Source organism: Mastigoproctus giganteus, chromosome 6 (assembly GCF_048544385.1).
Source record: "Mastigoproctus giganteus isolate SK-2022 chromosome 6, ASM4854438v1, whole genome shotgun sequence".
Taxonomy (NCBI): Eukaryota; Metazoa; Arthropoda; class Arachnida; order Uropygi; family Thelyphonidae; genus Mastigoproctus; species Mastigoproctus giganteus.
Window position 1 is genome coordinate 19,218,560 of NC_143580.1, and position 20,626 is coordinate 19,239,185.

General features: G+C 41.3%; 1 protein-coding gene across 1 annotated transcript in view; it reads left to right on the forward strand.

The window, feature by feature from the left end:
- LOC150084033 (O-acyltransferase like protein-like) overlaps positions 1 to 20,626 on the forward strand; it is a 66,355-nt gene that overhangs the window by 15,260 nt on the left and 30,469 nt on the right. The window contains exons 3-5 of the mRNA XM_090374998.1: positions 4,320 to 4,434; positions 9,365 to 9,458; positions 16,043 to 16,128. Coding sequence (XP_090231124.1) covers positions 4,320 to 4,434; positions 9,365 to 9,458; positions 16,043 to 16,128 — 295 coding nt within the window. The remainder of the gene's footprint in view (positions 1 to 4,319; positions 4,435 to 9,364; positions 9,459 to 16,042; positions 16,129 to 20,626) is intronic.

A 20,626-nucleotide genomic window follows, 5' to 3' on the forward strand; every position in this document is an offset into this window, starting at 1 on the left:
AACATGCCATTTACTAGTTTTGTCGTTAATGTAATCACTTTTTTCCCTCCATATTTCATCAATTCTAAGCTAATCCCTCCTGGTACGGGTCCTTTACCATTCTCCCCTGCCTTCAGCTCTCTCCACCTCCTCTGGTGTAACCTTTAATCCTGTGTCCGTATGCAGATGGTTATTCTCTTCCATGTATTCTTCCCTATCTTCTCCTAGTAGTTTCGTATAATATAGTAGCCATTCCTTCATCTCTGTTATCTCCAAATTTGTCTTGAGCATATTTTGATTCCTCATACCCTTTAATACTGTTCAGGCTTCTGTTGATCTTCTAAACCCTAAATTACTGTTTTTATATTTGCATACATACTTTTCCATGTTTCATTCTTTGCTTCTCTTACTACCTTGTTTGCTTCCTCCTTCTTCCCCTTATCTTCCTTACTCTTTTTTTTTATTTTAAATTAATTTCTTTTTTAATTTACTTTTTTAAATTGTTTTAGTTTTCTCAAATTTATCCCACCAGAGAATTACTAATCGCCTATATTGGGCGATTGGTCATACCCAATCTTGGCAAGAATGAATAGGTTACAGCAGGGGTTGTGTGGAAGGCACTCGCTCGAACCCCTTCTTAAATTTCTGTGGATTATTCGAGTTCCCTTATTAAAGAATTTAGTTCTAAAAATGTAACACAATTTTAACAGAGGATGACCCTTAGCTGAAAGCCTTCTTTTACGAGCTCCTTGTTATTAAATTGCAGCATACTCTTCGGTTACAGTACTGTACGCATGGTTTGCAGACCAAGAAGATGAAAGATACTTGTTAACATCAGATTTGATTTCCTGAACGCTGTTGTTTTTGAAAAATACGTGACAAAAAAAAAGTTGGTTCTGTGAGTCGGTGTCCGACAGTGAATGGATATGAATGATTGAGACACTGTTCAGACTGCTCTGAAAAAGAGTGGGGAGAATTATAAATGGCAATTCAGAATAAAAGTCGTTGAAATATGTATAGGATACTTCCATACTTAATAATGACATCAGCATTCAGCAAAAATTAAATTCAATGGTGATCAGTTTCTGCTGCATGCTGATGCCAAAACAGATAAAATGCTGAAAGTCGCGTTTTCGTAGTAAACAAGTTGGAGGCCGCAAGACCAGTTCCTTACTACTAATTATGCAATTTTCGAACAGAAATTAATATTTATTACAACCTTTCAGCTGAATTGTAACATACGGCGCCACCGTATTGTTCCATCTTTTGTCGATCATCAACACTAGGAACTTAACCCTGCAACGGTTGATGTTATTACAAATAACTCGGACGTGTAGAATGACTTCAACAGCAGCACTACAAGTATTGACAGGGCTACATTCCTTCCTCTTGATCTCTAACCCTCGCCACACTGGGTGAAAAAGACCGGAGTTCGAGTCCCGTTGATGACGTGAGGAATTTTTATAGGCCTTTTTCACAATGTAGATGAGTTAGTCAGTCTCGGGCTATGGTAGCATGGATTTTTCTCCCGGAAATTCGGATTTTTCATTCAGCAAACAGAAAATCGACCAGAGAACACACGCAATTTACAGGCAACATATACGGAGCAATATCGCCTTATGTTTCCTACTACGAAGACTACCTAGATCTCTAAGAGGCCTGAGAAAGGCCATCAGAAAGAACAAAGAAGCTGACTTCTCGGAATAAAAACTGTTATCGATGCAGATCCAAAACAACGGCTCCGGCGTACTTGGTAGCTACGTTCTTTCCCTCAAACCCGTTGGGATGATTCAACCAAAAGCAGTACTACCAGGCTATTTCTACCTAGCGTCTCTCACTAACAGCGACTGGACTAGTTCTTCTAATACAAGTACTACGAATTCTTCTGACAGGACACAGGTTATTCAAAAAGCGACTCCAAGTCTTTGTCCTTGAAAATGATGCCCATTATGAACTACACGGTAGCGCTGTATTGTTCACAATGGGCATCATTTGCAAGCCGAGCTTGCTGGAACGGGGTTCTTTCAATGGTTCCAAACTCGCATTGGGCATTCAGTGCGCGACTATCGAGGTTAGCCACGGTACATGCGCAGTTGTCGCCAACTTTCCCTTGGTGTAGAGCAGTGTTTCTCAAACCTTTTTGGATCACCGCCCCCCTAAAAAAGCCCTCGCCAGGGCTTTTGTTTAGCCCACCAATTTAAAGTGAAGCTAAATAACTGAAATGAATATTTGTCTGTTTGCCTCCATAAACATAAATGCAGCCGTGCACGTATGTGTGTGAATTATAAAGAAAACTATTTACTGCACTTTATTCCTTTTTCGTAAAAAATTACTACTACATAAATAAAGTCAGTTATAGTCACTTAAATTAAGTCATAAAAATTAAATTTAATTACATAAATAAGTCATGATATTAATGGAAATAGTGAATTATATTTTAATATTTAATGCGATGGATGAGCTTGGTGGAGATTTATTAGCTTATCAATATTAGGTTTAATATCTGCAAGTAGAAGTCGTAAATCGCCACGTTTAACAACATCCGGACAATTTCTTTGTTTTTTCAGCAATTGAGATACAGCACTGAAACCGGTTTCGACTAGATATGATGTTGGAAAAGAAATAAGTAATTTTTTTACAATTCCTCACAATGCAGAATAATGGTCAGGGATTTTCTTTTGTAACCGAAATTCCTGATATGAATTTTGAAATTTTGGCTTCAGTTCAACTTCATTTTGTAACTCAATCAATTCTTCTACAAAACGTTCACCATCGTCATTATTTAAAAAAGGATTTATAACGCAATCTGGAATTTTCAAATTAAGGAGTTCTTCGAACCTTTCCTGCTTATCTCTGCGCAACATTTCTAGATGATTACAAAAAGTTAGTAGAGTTTCATCAGCTATTTTTCTTTTTTCTCTATTTCCAACAGATTTGGAAATTGATACGATTCACGTCGTCCTACGTTGCGCATAAAAAGCTTTAATTTTGAAATAAATTTTAAAATTTGAGTTTTCGCCTTAATAAGATCTTGTCCTTGTAAATGTAAGTTCATTGAGTTGAATCTAGTAAATAAATCTGCAAAGTAAGCAATATCAATTTTCATTTTCTTGAGGTCATTACTAAGGTCGTTGTTCCTATCTTCAAAAAACTCGACAACGGTATCAAAAAGTTCATAAAATCTGTTGAGACAGTTGCCTTTTGACAGCCACCGAACCTCGAGTGAAGTGGCAATCGTTCAAAATCTTCACTGTTTTGATCACAAAGCTTTCGAAATATACGATCATTCAAATGTACTTGCTTGTGCAAGTACATTTGTAAGTGGGATTTCCCTGTCTTTAGAAAACTTTTCAGTAACCTGAAATATAGACTCGCCTTTGGTATACGTTTCTAGATATCTTGCAAATAATAATTCTTCGTTCAACTTTTCATCTTTTATAAAACGTACGTATGCTAGTAGTAAAGATTCGTTACCTGGCAGAGTTGATTCGTCTTATTTGTAAGGCAAATTCTGTTGTTGGTAAAATGTTGCATAGGGTTCTGTGTCTTTGGCCATTTCGTCTATCCGTCTCTGAACTGTATCGTTGCTAAGTGGAATAGATTTTATTATATTGTGCAGTGATTTATGTAAAACAGTACTGATAACTTCAGAAATTGCTCAGCCATTTTCCTTCCTATTTAAAAAAATAAAAAACAAGAAGAAGAAGAAGAAGAAGAAGAAGAGCATATGCGTATCATAATTATTAAGAAAATTATTGCAAGCCGCCTGTTACACACAATCATACCTAACGCCCCCCTGTCGTACACCTTCATGCCTATCACCCCCCTGTGGCCCCCTTTCATGCCTAACGCCCCCACAGATAATTCAAACGACCCCCAGGGGGCGATATCGGCCACTTTTAGAAGCACTGGTGTAGAGGGACACTGCGCAGGCTATCCAGGAGATCACCTTCCTGGTGACAAAGTGGCCAAAAACAACTAAGCAGCACAACCACACACACACACACTGCACAAACATAATATTACGCACATTTCTGGCCTCTTACAGAGTTCTGTATCCATCACAGTGTGCCAAGGCGGAGTTCAACTGAAGATCAGGCGCGGTCCAACATCAGATACTATACATGTCTACCAACAATGCGGTTTGCGCCTTTGCACAGTGGTATCGTCACCTCCCTACCCCGGGTAAAAAAAGCCGAGGTTCGAATCCCGTCGATGACGGGATTTTTTTACTCCGTTGATGAATCAATCGGTTTGTTTGTTTTTTATCAATAATGACCATATCAACAGGTTCGGAAATCTTAGACTCTCAGTTCTAAGTTGTGTTGTTGTATTTGCAGTTGCTGGAAACGCTGAAAACTGGGATGAACTTTTTCTATTCGAGTAAAATGCAAATAGGAGTATGCCTCCCTTCAGCCTGTTTGCAAACAGATATTCAGAAGATAGCAAACAGAGGTAAGTTGTTTCCCATTTAATGTATCCAAATCTCAAGCAGTGCTTATATGTACACATTACTTAGCATTAGCAATGACAAATGATGCAAAAAAGCAAGCTTATACAGCATCAGCCAAAAAAAAAAAAAAAAAATTACACCCATTTCACCTATTCATTCACTCCAATATTTTGTCTAGTTCTTCGTTGAATTCATTTAGGCTATAAACCTCCACAACAACTAATCGTAGAGGAAGGCTGAAGTTGGAAAAGCCAAAAACTGGTGATCGCAGTTAATTTGACATGTTTAAATTCAGACGTGTGGGGCATTCGCTTGTATATAGATAGAGTGTGGGGGGACAGCTCTCGGATAAATGTTATACAGGAATTTTGCTAGCAGGGATAAATAGGCGATTATCCCATTGAATAAGGCAATGGTCAGTCCACATCTTGAGTAAAGCACACAGGTCTGGAGGCCTCTTTCTAAGGAGCTGCTGGAACGAGTACAGAGGAGGGTTACGATATTGGTGAGTGGGAACAAAAAGGGGGGTGCTCTTAACGAGACAGGCTTCAGATTTGCAAATTGCAGCGTATGGAGACTAGGCATCTGCGAAGCGATGTGATTGAGGTGTTTTGAATGAATTGTGCAAGCTCAAGATGATGGAATTATTTTTGTTTCTCAGACCACACACATGAGGCGGTGCAACCTCCTTCTTCAATTTGAATTTGCACCCCCTCATGTGTGTGTCTGAGAAACAGAAATAATCCCATCATCTTGAGCTTGCACAATCCATTCAAATAATGGACGCAACCATGGATATCAGACGAGTGCCTCGACCTCGTGGACAAACGGAAACAGGCAAAGTTGGTCGACTTTGAACGGTACCGGCAGCTAAACCGAGAAGTCCGACAAAGAATGACAGCAGAACGAGAAGCATACTGGAACCAAGTGGCAGACGATCTTGAAGTGGCGGCATCCAAAAACGAGTACCGCACTCTCTACCGCACCCTCAGATGTCTGAGTAGAAAGACCAAATTGACTAGTGACAACATCAAGAATGCTGATGGGACCTTCGTGCGATCACCATCCGAACGCCTGCAACGGTGGAGTGAATTCTTCAAAGCTTTGTATAATCACGACCCACCTCAGGGACCGCCAGCAACAGCACTCTCGATCGACCCCCCTGAGGTCTCCATGGTCGATGTTGAGCCTACAGTAGAAGAAGTGAAAGCAGCCATACAATCCCTGAAGAATGGCAGGGCACCAGGAGTGGACCAAGTCACCACAGAAGCGATCAAAGCCGGGGGAGATGTACTGCTTCGCCGACTACACTCACTCCTCAAAACCATCTGGTGCACTGAACAAATTCCGTTAACATGGAGGAAAGCTATTATCGTACCGATCCACAAGAAAGGTGATAACCGGGACTGCAAGAACTACCGTGGCATCAGCCTCCTTTCCATCATCGGAAAGGTCTTTATGAAGATCATCCAGTCAAGACTGCAAAAACATCGCGAGCAAACCAGTCGAGAAGAACAGGCAGGATTTAGACCCGGGCGAGGATGCTGTGATCAAATCTTTGCCATTCGTCAGCTGATGGAGGAGAGGATCCGGTGTGGACAGCGAACCGTCATTGTTTTCATTGACTTTAAGTCTGCTTTCGACTGTGTCCACCGGCCTGCCTTATGGAAACTACTAGAGGTTGAACATGTACCTCGAAAAGTCATCGCACTCCTCCAAACTGCATACAACGGTTTAACCAGCCAGGTGCGCATCCAGAATGATTTATCTGAGGAATTTACCATCCAAACTGGAGTCCGCCAAGGGGATGTAGCCTCCCCGTTGCTTTTCAACATCGTGGTCGACGCCATTATGAGGCAAGCATTCAGAAACAGACAGGGCATACAATATGACAAGGATCACTATGTGACTGACCTGATGTTTGCTGATGATAGTGCTATCCTTGCCGGTAACGACGCTGAAGCCACGGACATCCTCTACGACATTGCCCGCATTGCCCGGCCATACGGTTTGAAGATCAATGCTGGTAAGACAAAGGCCCTGACAACAGATGGATCGCAAGCCACCATCTATCTCGAAGGCGTCCAGATCGAGCAAGTGCAGGACTTTAAATACCTTGGGTCGCTGGTCCAGGAGAAGAAAGTTGCATCCACCATGGAAATCCACAGCAGAATTGGACAGGCGGCCACTGCGTTCGCCTCGCTCAAATGGTGTCTGTGGAAGAGGACCAACATTTCCACAAAGACTAAAATCCGACTCTTCCGGACTTTGATCCTGCCCATTCTTCTTTACGGATCGGAAACATGGATTTGTCTCAAGTTAGATTTGAACAAACTTGAGGTATTCCAAATGCGATGCCTGCGGCAGATCTTGGGCATCTCTCTTCGCGACCGCATCACTAATGATACCATCCGCGCCAGATGCCAACAGCAACCAACCATTGCCGACCAAATCCAGAAGCGAAGGCTCAGATGGTTTGGCCACGTATGTAGAATGGGCACGAACAGAATACCATCCACACTCCTTTGGAGACAACGACCCACCCAATGGAGCATCCAACGGACCGCGCCTAGGAAAACGTGGGCCAAGCAAGTGGAAGATGACTTGAAGAGCCGACGTCTCGACCTTAACCAGGCCAGGACTGAAGCCATAGATCGTAAGGTATGGAAGAACATCACAGAGCAAGTCCGAAACCCTGCGGCACCTACAGCAGCATACTGGTTGCGTGGCCAACCGCCTCCCCCAGCTGCCAGCTAAGGACCAAAGAAGAAGAAGAAGAATGGAGTCACTGGTAAAATAAGTAATTACTCGTGTCATCCTTTGATTGCCCTTTCTGAATTGGGGATTTGGGAATTGTGAATTCGCACATCTCCAGTCCGCCGAGACGTCCCCTGAATCCAAGGATGCTGTCATAAATATGGCTAAGGGTTTGCTGTCTTTCTTCACTGCCTTCCTTAATATAACTGGATAGACCCAATCCACCCCAGGTGCCTTTATTATTTTTAACTTCAACAATTCTCTTACACTTTCCTCTCAGTTATTACAAAATCATTTAGCTCCCTGTTACAGTTTGATGAACTTCCGGCATCCATTTCCCTAAAGAATTCCTCATGTGTGTGTGTGTAGATGCAAAATGCTCATTCAGTTTGTCAGCAACTTGAGCAGGATCATTACCAATCAAACCATCAATGTCGAGTCGACCAATTTGATTCATACCCTTCCTTCTAGTGTCTACATAAGTAAAGCACTCTTTGCTGTTTTTCTTTGGATTATTTGGCAAAGATTTCTCGTAATCTGCCAACGTCTGCCTGACCACTTTTGTGGCTTTATTACATACTACCAGTAGTTCATAGCTACCATAGGCTTCTGTGTCGCTCGATAATTTATATGCATTCCATGCATTGGTCGTTTCTGCCGCGAGTTTCATCAGTTGATCCGACATCCATTTAGGCCTATACCTTGAAGAGTATTTCTTATTTGATATGAAAAACCTAGTAGCGTCTATGATTAATTCCTTGAAAGGCCACCAATTTAGAATTTTCAGATGGTAACGTCGTCAGTTGGTCTCACTGTATAGAATTTTAAAAAAACTGTCTGTCATCTTCTTTACTCTGTACGCCACTGTAGTCATCTTTACGAAAGCAAAACTAATAAATTAATTAAATAAATCCCAAATCAATACACTAATCACTGCCAACTAGTTCTTTTATCTGCAGATTCTTAATGCATGAATAATCACTGCTGATAATCAGACCAAGAGTATTACTCTCTCTTGTTGCCTCTCTAATATGCTGCTGTAGAAAACAGTCATCCAATAAATGGACAAAATTCTTGTTGTGTGCGGGTGATCAACCTGAAAGTTCCATTCAATATCTAGAAAGTTAAATTCCCCGTAAGATACGAATATTGTGATTTACTGGCCCACTCTAATTCGCTGTACAGTTGTTTGTTGTACTCATCAGAGTCTTTAGGCCTATAACAGATTCCTACTCTCATTTTTGGTTTCCCAGTAGGTAGAATTAGAATTAGCAGGTGGTGGCAAATGATGCAAGAAAGCAAGATTATATAGAATCAGCCAAAAAAAAAAAAAAAAAAAAAACACCCCTCATTTCACCTATTCATTTCCACCAATAGTTTGTCTAGGTCTTCCTTGAATTTATTTACACTATCAACTTCCACAACAACAGATGTAAGTTTGTTCCAGCAATCAATCAATTGTTGGCTAAAGGCATCTGCAACCGTCCTTCCTAAATTTGAATTTATGGCTCCTCAGGTGAGTAATCTCAGCAAGAGGAAGAATCCCATCAGCATTGAGCTTGCTCAATCCATTCAAAGCCTTAAACACCTCAATCAGATCACCTTGCTAGTGCCTATTCTTCAGGTGCTGCAATTTGCATAACTGCAGCCTTTCTTGGTAAGAGCACCATTTGTTCCGTCACCAATCTCGTTGCCTTTCTCTGTACTTGTTCTAGCAGCGCCATATCCTTCTTAAAATAAGGCCCCCAGAACTGTATGCAGTAATTACGATGTGGCCTGACCATTGCCTTATATAATGGGATAAATGTTACACAAACATGAACGTTACACCTTATGTCACGCCAAACTAACTCAATATGGCACTGACTACCCATTTCGAATGGATACACTACCTTAGATTTTATGTGCTTCTTAACTAACCTCTCGCTCCGCCTCCTATCCCGTCTGTCATTTCTGTATACATTGTACTCCCATATTTAAATTTGAATTTGAAATAGGAAAGGTATAGAAAAAGTTTTTAATTTTTCAAAACGAACCAACTGACCATAAAAGAGACAAAATTTACAAAAGATGCTCGTATATTGAATTTATAGATTAACTTATATGAGACTTCTTTCTTCATTTTATTTTTCGATTTTTCCATTAGATTTAAGGATAATTTTAATTTCTCAACAGCCATGAAGCTTGTCAACGGATCCTTAAGTGCATCGGTTCCTCAGTGTCTTGTGGATGAACCAGTCAAGGTAGAACCTGTACACATCATCATCCTGTAAGTAAAGCTCACTCTTTGATAAGAGTTTGCGGTATACGCTATAATGCCAAAGTTATCTAAATATCCAAAAGATTTGGGGGGGAAATGAGTCATGCTAGCCACCTGCCTGTCAGGAATAGGTATAAAAACTCCCGCCTTCATCTAAAAATAAGCAGATCATCGAGGTGTTGAGCACAGCGAGTTCTACCAACGGAAAGTCAACACAGGATGCCATATTAGTAATCCAATTATTTGTTTCACTACAGCAAAGGTACAACACCTTACAATAGCGATTCTTTATTTATTAAGCAATGATGACTGACTTAATCACCAAATGAAAACCTCAGAGTACAGCTACAATCAGGAAACGTTCAGGAAGACCATACAAATACAGTGCAAGAAACCACAGGAGTTTCAGCATACAAACCCAAACATCCGAGCAAGCAATGAACAGATTTAGATGTTTATTATCATTGTTGCAGCTCCGGGGTTTCTCCCATTCCCCGCTGAGTCCTCAGTACTGGGCATAGCCCAAGCCGTTACTTTCGGCCAACAACAGAACATGTTCTGCTGTTGACTAGAACTAACAGACGTATAGCAGTCAGGGTGCACCAGACACCAGGTCTAGCGCCCCCTGACCACTATCCCTAAACGCGTGTAGGCACGCCAGGTTCAACTATCCCAGGGTAGCTGGAGGATAGCCTCAAGTAGTAAGCGAAAGGAGTTGTTGATAGTGGAAGAAGTTTTGGGATGTTTGGGTAGGGGGGGATAAGAGGATAGTAATTTGGGAATGGGTGAAGGCATTTCCTAGAAAACTAAGTGATGAGAGTGGTAAAAGAATATAGATGTAGTGATGGACAGTGACTCAATCCCACCGCCGAAAGGGGTCAGCAAGTCCACCTAGTGGTGAGTCCCAGAGGGATTGATATCCTACCCTCTAAGGATTAGCGAGTGGTTCTCTGGTAGGGAGCCTACGAGGACGAGCCTGTTTTCCACTCAGCGTGACTGAGTCAGATTATGTAATCTCATGCCAATATGGGGTTAGCTGTCATGGTCTGGAGTGTCTACCGAGTTTGGTAGTCATTGTCAGCAGGTTCCTCTTGTCGGGAATTCTGCTAGGATATGGTGGAACCCGCAGGGCTGGTCATGTCCGGCCAGGATCCTAGTTCGGCTGAGCCATCAGACGACGTCGCCGTTTGTATACACGTTCTGAGAATTCATCGAATGCTGCAAAGTTTTCCTTTGTTTGTATAAGTAGAGGTGCCTGTTCCGGTGCATATGCTTCCGTGAGATTTTGAAGAGGCATTCACAGGTCTTGGTAAATCGGACAAGTGAAGAGAATGTGATGGGCGGCCGTCTCTGGCATTCCACAGGTGCAGGCAGGCAGGGTTTTGTACTAGACCCAACGTGTGAAGGCTTCCACGTCCAGGTAGCAGAAAAGTCGTGTGTAAGCTTAGTATGAACCATTTGTTGAACTGTTTGGGGTGCTCCTACACATGTAATTATAGGCTGTTCTTCCAAGTGGGTTTGCGGCCCAGGAATTCTGCTAGATGGAGATCAGTTCACGTCTAATTCTTTTCTTCTCTTCTTGGATGGTGCTGTTCAGGTCCAATACTGTGTTGTTGCTGCTGCATGGGAGGTTCCATCTCTTATGGTACATTAGATAATGGTATGCCACCTCGAGATGAAGAGGTAACTTGCCGGATAGGACCTGCAGCGGAGGAATAAATACTGTTCTTCAGGCCCTACAGGTCATCAGGAGGATGGTGCGATGTGCTTTGTCTAGCTGTCGTTTTACTATGGTGTAGTTGGCTTTATGGCCCCAGGCATCTGCCCCATAGGTGGATATTGGGAGAAAAATACATTCATAGTAGAGTTTTAAGGTTTGCCCCTTCAGATCCCAGTTCTCGGTGATCTTTATGAGCTTGCCAGCATATTTTTTGATCTTCTCCTTGATGTAGCTGACGTGTTCTCTGAAGGATAGCTTCTCATGCAGCAGGACTCCAAGATATTTGTAGGTAGGGTCAAGCTTTATTCGTTGGTCCCGATACTTAATCTGGAGGGGGGACCTGGTTGGGTTTAGGTGTCAACGTCGACTTATCTGGTGCACAACGACCTCTCAGAATTGGTTCCTGGGGCATTGGAAAGCTGCGTTATGGGATGGAGAATCACAGCACAGGGTTATCGAATTTGTTGGTTGTGCGGGTCTGATGGATGCCCGGAGAAGGGTTTTTTTTTAAATAAGTGTGTATTAGTATTAGCAAAATGATTTTGTTCACAGTGAGGCAGAGTTAGTCGTTCTCAGGCGAGGTTGAATTTTTTTTTCTTCTCTGAGAAACTTTTCATCCAGCAAAAAGGAAACCTCAAAAAAACTCGCCGTTCAGATCATGACTGCTCAGTTGCTAATATTGACGCATCACAGCCTCAGTTGCTTTGAATATTAACAAGCGCACAAGCAAAATGATGCAAAGAAGCAAGCCTTTTTAACATTAGAGACAGTCGCACGCCTCCAATGTCCACTGTCATCCGAACTGTAAAGTTTGGCGAATGGGCTGTCCCATCTGGTTTTACTTCCTGGTTTACGCATGGTCATCCTTACTGGAACAATGACTGTTATACGAAATATTGGTGTTCTGAACATTCCCTAATGCTGGCAGCGGCAGCATTATGGGGGATCAGTTACGTTTTAGTATTTCAATACACCATGTCGACTGCACAGCCATTAGAGACTTCGTTTGCACGAACATGCAAAAGCTTCACTAGCCTGGCCTGGGTCCAAACTTAACCGCATTGAATATCTTTCGAGATGAAATTTGGCTTCGGGCTGCGCCAATATGCCCATAATCAGTAAATAAATAAATAATTTTCCGTTTATTCTTCATAAGGCCGAAACCAGAAATTTCCATATCGGTGCGATTGCAACCATACTGAATTATTAAAATTACCCAGGCTTTGTAGTTTACAATGGGCCGTGCATTTTTAATAGCGGCATAGAACCCGCAGGCCAGAACCCACAATCTCCTTACTTGTGGTTGCGCAATTTTATCATCGGACGGACCAATGCTGGCCCATCGTTGCTTTGAAGAAGGAATGGACCAAGACACCAACTTCCAGTTACCAAAAACAATTCGAAGTTCGTCTACGAGGATAAAATGTGAAATTAAGGCGAAATGTGTACCTACAAGTTAGTAATATCATATCCCTAAAAAGAGTCTCTGAAGGTATCAGTTAACTTTTGGCAATGTAGTGTAGTTTGTTCAGAGGGATGGACGGGTGAAAGCGGGTACTGTTTATCATAAGCTTCTTGATAGCAACAGCACAGTTCTCAGAGCCAGATGAAGTTCAGACAGTATACTTTGTCTGTATGATGTGAGATGAATAGTGGTAAAGGAAAGATGACAGTGGAGGTGGGTTACAAGGGAAACGATTCCGAAGGATACGACAAAAGTCATACAACGGGAGTAGTTTCTTCAATCAATAGATGACTACTAGTTATTTCAACAAGTTAGACAAAACGCAATGGGATCAAATATCTCTGATCTAGTTCTCATCAAGTTCTCATCCAAATAGTATCAAAAATTTGGCAGTTCAGAACCCTAGTGGGGGGGAGTTAACATAATGTCATTAAAAGGGTAGTATTCAAGGAAATTTCGGGGCAAAGGGTTCCTTCGGAGTTTAATTACAGGAAAGGGGGAATGGACTATGGTGAGCTCAGGTGTTTCTTTAGCTCTATTAACTTGAGTTATTACTACATGCTACTTGTCATTACTGCATTATGGAAAGTGTTCATCTTGAGCCATACATTCGTTCTAGTTCACAAGAATCGGTAAAGAAAAATGTAAAATGAATGACAAGGAACTGAAAACCAAAAATAACGTCGCATCAGCAGCAAAGTGTTTTCCACAAAGAAAGGACTTCAGGGCAGAAAAGAGGAGGAAATCAGAGGGCGCAAGATCGGGAGAATAAGCAGGATGAGGCAGTATTTCAAACTCAAATTCGTGGGCACGCCTCACTGCAGCATGCGGGGAATATGCAGGAGCATTATCGTGGAGCACGAGCATACCTTTTGACAGATTTCCCCGTCTTTTTTTTTACTTTTACAACTTTTACATTTTATAATTCCTCCCATTATCGACTGGAACTCAGGTCTTTTCCAACCAGTGTGGTGAGGACGGCGGTCCTACCAACTGTGCTACCCAAGAGGGCCATACGGTTGGTGTGATGGTAATTTAATTGTATGTGATCTTCGAATAATCTTCTTGAGAATTGTATGTGATCTTAGAATAATCTTCTTGAGGATGACATAACTTGTTGACGGAAGACTCGTCGTACGAAACTGTTCGGTGGCGGGTGAATAGTATTTCATAGAAAACATGAAAAAGCAGATGTAGTGAAAGATGTAGGTTGTTGTAAAACTAGGAAACTACTGACATCTCTTATGATTTAAATTATTGATAACTACCGTGAGAAATATTAAAACTTTAAACAGTATAAATTGTATCTTTGTAAAAATGGTTGCTGACCTCTTCAATATGATTTGAATTCCCCAAAAAAAATATTCTTCTCAAAAAATCTCTTGACTGTGTCTATTGAAAATAACTTTATGCTATCATTGTTAATATTCACAGTTATTTAAAATTGCCATTATTTGCACAAATAAAAAGTATGCATATATAAATAAAAATTCCAGGTCATCCGAAATTTAGAAAACCCCATTTTTTGAAAATGTAACACTTGATATCAGAGACTGAAAAATTTGCATAAGGAAAAATTGTAGTTTGAAAATTATGCAAGAGATGGCGTAATGTGCTGGTACATTTTCTGTACTTGGGCAATCTGCAACAAAAAGTAATTTGCAGTTTAAAAGTTACATGTCAGATGGCGCAGTGTGCCCATCTATTAAATTTAATTTGCCACAAGCTGGCAGTGACATTTTCTGTAATATTTTCTTGTTGAAATTCTTTTCAACCTTTTGGAACTAGCTAAGCTACTTAATGAAACAGGAACTGTCTCTGCTAATTGTAGATGTGGAATTTTAATTATCTTCACGCCTGCTTATACGGAAAGACGTCAGTAATCCACAATTGCAAGGCTCCCGGACATCATTGCGACCCATGTGCTTTCGAAGAGTATCGGTGGATCTTGCCAAAGATCAGTATCTATCTAGATCGCTGCAATGGCCGTTATAAAAAAGTGGGGGAAGACTATTTACAATATTTTGGTGATTATATTCCATTCCCTCAAAATAATCTCCGACTTTCTGTACAAATTAAACCCATAACAGTCGGGAGTCTTGCCCTAGTGGGTAGCCCAGTTTGTAGGATCGTCGTCCTCTCCACACTGAGTGGTAAAGACATGAGTTCGAGTCTCGGCGATGATGTGAGGAATTTTTTTGGGCCTTTTTCATAACGTGGTTGAGTTAGTCGCTCAGGCGAGGGTAGCATGCTTTTCACTCCTGGAACTTGGATTTTTTATCCAGCAAACAGAAAATCAACCTCAGAACGCAAGGAATTTACAAACAGTATACACGAAACAATATGTGCTTAGTCGTTGATGCTCATAAAACCCTACTACAAAAAATCCGGGAGTCATCAAGGCATATAGTATTTTTGTACATTATCGACCTGGTATTTCAGGAAGATCAATTTCCACAACTGAGTTTGCTTCAGTGTTTGGAGATCGTGTTATCTCAAAAAATTTTGTATCCCTGTTATCGCTTGATCTGAGTTTGCCAGCTTTTTCTTGTGGAACGTGCAGTACTTCTCAAAAAATGCACCCTTATCCCTCGTGGGTTGCACAGTTGGTAGAATCGCCTTCCTCCCCACACCGGGTGAAAAGACCTGAGTTCGAATTCCCGTCAATGACGCAAGGAACTTTAATGGGCTTTTTCCGCTCCATGTCTGAGTTAGTCGGTCTTAGGCGTAGATAACAAGGTTTTTCCTCCAAAAGCTGGGGCTTTTTGGTCCAGCAAAACAGAAAATCGACCAGAGAACACATACAATTTGCAGAAAAAATAATATATGGGTGGATGTAATCATTTCTGGGTCACCCTAACATCATAATTTGGATTTTGAGCTCAGGCGAGGGCAGCATGGTTTTTTTCTCCGGGAAACTTGGGTCATTCGTCCAGCAAACAGAAAATCGACCACAGAGCACACGCAATTTTCAGATGTATATGGGGCAATATGGGCATAGTTGTCGAAGCTCCTAAAACCCCACTACAACAAGAACAACAACAGGATCCTTATCACCGACGAAACAACTTTACTGAAAGCTTTCCTTGTGAGGCTAAATCACATCTCTAATAATATGTGTTTCCGAGTGCACGTAGTTTGAGGGCAATATTTTTAACACCAACTGTGATTTAAATTTCTTGAATAGGTTTGGCATTTCTCAATTTCAAAAACTCTCCTACGCCTCAAATGCAATTTATGTAAAGGCGCGATTTTCCTTTTTTTAGTTTTGGTCTTTTGTATATGAGAGACAAATTTTGCTATTTATTACTGTTAATACTAAATTTTCTACCAATGCAATTATATACTTTTAATGTATTATTTTATCTGAATTAAAGATAAATTGTAATTGGCTATTCTATTTCATAGATCAATAGCGGGCATTCTTGTTGTTTTGGCTATAATAGGAACTGTGGTTGACCTACGTCATAAAAAAAATGGTTCAGATGGTCAAGGTGAGTTTTGTTCCTTGTACATTTTTTATACTTCGAATAATACACACACCCATAATTTAATTATAAAACGCAGAGAAATATAAATGAATCATTAGAGAATGGAAAGGAGACCATCGATACCCTTTGGATAATCTCAGTTACATGATGCTTGGTTATTATTATCGAATTACTGCGGACACAGAGCGAAACGGAGACAATAAATTATGACAAGTTTAATAATAGGAAAAACACATACATATATTGGATTAGATACATACAAAAGCTTTCGGTTAATTTGTTAACCTTCCTCAATCAAACTGACAGTTAAGGGTGGAACATGAGGGCGTGTACTGCCAATCATGTACATAGACTGCGTGATTAATTGTTAGATGTTGAAGCCTGTGGCTGTGATGCACGTGGACGTTGCCAACGTTTGTCATTAATCAAAATGGTTGCTTCGATGATTGGGTGGACACGATATCCACTCCTCCTGTTGACTGAGGTATTAGAGCATGTGATGTTCAACGACTCCAACCAGGCGCGTCGTTGGTAGTGGCGGGACCTATCTACAATCACGACATCGCGGTGTGGGTCAATGTCGTGGTGGGTTGCCCAAACGTGTTCGGCAATGGCCGAGTGTTCCGCATCCGCTAAGCGGATTGCTCTTTCGTGTTCCGAAAGACGTTTTCCGAGCCGTCTTCCAGTTTCCCCAATGTATCAGCTAGTGCAGTGACAGCAAGAGTAGACTAGACCAGTGTTTGTAGTAAGGTGGGAACCCGTGTTTTCACTTTAGAGATGAGGGATCATAACTTTCTGCCTGGGAGTTGTGCGTATTTTATCCCATGTGATTTTAGGACTCTAGAAACCTGTTGTGATAGGTTTGGGTAGTATGGGATAAAGGCGCTCGCGGTTGAGTCATTACCTTGGATGTTTCTGTTGGTCGCTAAGTGGTCATGTGTCTGTAGGTCATGCCTGTCGAGGGTATTGGTGGGATAACCACACCTCGCAAGATCCGCCTTGACTTTAGCAATTTCAGCGTGCCTCTCATCTACAGAACTAAAGTGGGTACAGGGACGAGTTAGCAAGGTTCGTGCAGTGACCAGAAGATGACTACGCGCGTGTGCTGCCCGGAAGTTGGTAAATTGTCCAGCACACATTGAGTTACGATAGACAGTTGTCTTCAAGCGCAAGCTCGCGTCAGACAAGAGTGTCTAAGTATGGTATGGTGTTGTCATATTCTAGCTCGATGGTGAATTTTATGAAAGGCGACAGTGAATTGAGGTGGTCTAAGAGTCGGTCACCAAATTTCTGAGGATAACCACAAATACATCATCCACGTAGCGACACCACCATAATCGGACAACACCATACCATAATTAGACACCCTAGTCCGACGCGAGGCCATGCGCTTGAAGACAACTGTCTATCTTAAAGCAATGTGTGCTGGCCAATTTACCAACTTTCCGTCAGCACACGCGCATAGCCATCTTCTGGTCACTGCACAAACCTTGCTAACTCGTGCCTGGACCCACTCTAGTTCTGTAGATGAGAGGCACGCCGAAATTGCTAAAGTCAACTCGGATTTTACGAGATGTGGCTATCCCACCAATGCCCTTGACAAGTGTGACCTACAGAAACATGACCACTTAGCGACCAACAGAAACATCCAAGGTAATAACTCAACCGCGAGCGCCTTTATCCCATACTACCCAAACCTATCACAACAAGTTTCAAGAGTCCTAAAATCAAATGGGATAAAATGTGTACAACTCCCAGGCAGAAAGTTATGATCCCTCATCTCTAAAGTGAAAACACCGGTTCCCACCTTACTACAAACACTGGTCTAGTCTACCGCATCTCTTGCTGTGACTGCACTAGCTGATACATTGGGGAAACTGGGAGACGGCTCGGAAAACGTCTTTCGGAACACGAAAGAGCAATCCGCTTAACAGATGTAGAACACTAGGCCATTGCCGAACACGTTTGGGCAAGCCACCACGACATTGACCCACACCGCGATGTCGTGATTGTAGATAGGTCCCGCCACTACCAACGACGCGCCTGGTTGGAGTCGTTGAACATCACATGCTCTAATACCTCGGTCAACAGGAGCAGTGGATGTCGTGTCCACCCTATCATCGAAGCAACCATTTTGATTAATGACAAACGTTGGCAACGTCCAAATGCATCACAGCCATAGGCTTCAACATCCAACAATTAATCACGCAGTTCATATACATGATTGGCAGTACACGCCCTCATGTCCACTCTTAACTGTCAGTTTGACTGAGGAAGGTTAGCAAATTAACCGAAAGCTTTTGTATGTATCTAATCTAATATATGTATGTGTTTTTCCTATTATTAAACTTGTTATAATTTATTCTCTCTCCATTTCGCTCTGTGTCCACAGTAATTCGATATTAATAATGAATCCAGAGCGCACAGGCCTCTTTAATCATATGCTTGGTTATCCTACTAAAGCTTAGTAATGCCACCAGCATGTGTAGCATTATTTTGTATATTCATTTACAGACGACTTGAGATTATTAAAAGAACATGCAACCGAAAAAAAAAAAATTGCAACTCACCAATTATAGAATAAGTTATGACAACAGGTTAGGAGTTTCTGATCTGTAAGCTGCACTTTGGCTGAAACAAACAGAAGTTGTAGGTACAATACGATTACGAAGGCAATTGCATTTATACTGTAGTTTGAAAGTTTGGTAGAAGAATAAGTTCCAGAGAACGTGGGCTTATTAAAATAAACTCATGTCTTTATTACAAAATTAAAAATATAGTGCCCATACCATGCGAAGAACCCTACCAGAGGAAGAGACCTTAACACAACCCACTAATTTGGAGGCCAACCAGAAAACATAGCTCTGTTGTTGCTAGGAGCGCAAAGGATGGATTAAGGAGGACTAAAAGCAAGTCATGTCGTTCCGGTGGATACGTATCAGCACAGATGAAAGAATGCTCATATGGAATAAACCACACAAGGCACCGGAACCATCCTCTTGTAAAATCAAAATACAAGCTATTGGAGGAGGTTTAATTATGCAGAGCATGTTTACGTCGTATACCCCTTTATCCTCTTATCTCACTGGAGGGCACCGTCAACGCAATAGCGTATCAGGACATTGCTGCATTTTTATTCCTACGGATAAGGAACTATCCAGTGCACAAAATGTGTGAAAAGGTGGCTTGAGAAACATGAGGAAAGTCTCAAGTATATCCCTGGAATGTCAATCCCAATGAACATCTGTCGGATAAATTGGAAACGCTCATTCCTCCCTCTTCCCACGTTACTCCAGATGTTGAAGACAGTTTTATTATATGAACGGTCCAATTACTCGTACTATTTTTCAGCACATTGCTGAATCCATGCCACATAGTGTCGGAGTAATTAATCGGCCCAACAGGGTTTCAAAACGCTATTAGCTTGTGGTCCTAATAAAATGGGCAGGTAGTATGTAACAGTCATTCTCTGAAAGATGATAGGTGTTTCACATGTATCAAAAATGAGGAAAAGTACTCATGAAATGTTCTGCTTACAGCAATCATGCTGACTGCCTCTGTCTCTGTGTGCCTGGTTCTATTATCTAGTGCTGCTGCACCAATTTGTCGTCCAGTGGAAGCAGTGCAATACAAAAGGAAAGGAGCCCTGAGGCTGCCCAACCCGAGTGCGAAAAAAAATAAAAAAATTTACTAAATCCTGTATAAAGTTGAATGCATGTTAAAATATGATTTTAAATACTATATTAACTTATAATCCAAGAAAAGACTACACAGCTTGTATAATCCTCTCCTAAAGCTAGACATGAACTGGGGCGACACAGGCTAGAGGTCGTTAGCCCCTTAAAAACAATTGAACAAAATCCCAGAGAACAAATAAATCCTTCTATGTTAATAACATTATATACATTCAAAATTATTACTAACTTAAGAAAACAAAATTTAGTTTTTAAGTTAAAAGCTGTTTGACCTAGTAAGGTAGAAATATAAGTTCATGAATACATCAGTCTACGGTCCACTTCTAGAATTAGTAAACAAGGTAGGTCTTCTTTTAAATACCTTGTCAGAAAAAGATTGGAATGCCGCAAAGTTCTCGGCATCTTGAATGTTGAGGTTGTCAGTCCTTGGCATATTGAGGTCAGTTCTTGGCATATTGAGGTTGTCAGGCCTAATAGGCTGAGTGCTGTTAAATAGTTCTTGTCTGAAGTAGTCAAAAGCCAGCCAATAAAACAGAACATACCTCCAATCTTCTACTGACCCTCAGAAACCCACAATTAACACAATTTATCCCCCAGTGAACCATGTCCAGTAATTAAATATGACGTTGTCACTGAAGGGTACAACCATCCAATAACTTTCTTATTTATAGCAAATGTTGCATCTTCAATGAACTCCCTGGTAGTGAGTCCCGTTTCAGTGGATTGCCGTCTGTATTTCCACTTCTCAGTGAATTTTGTACAAAGATTAATTTTATCCTGCCGAATGGCCGTGGCCGGATTACTTA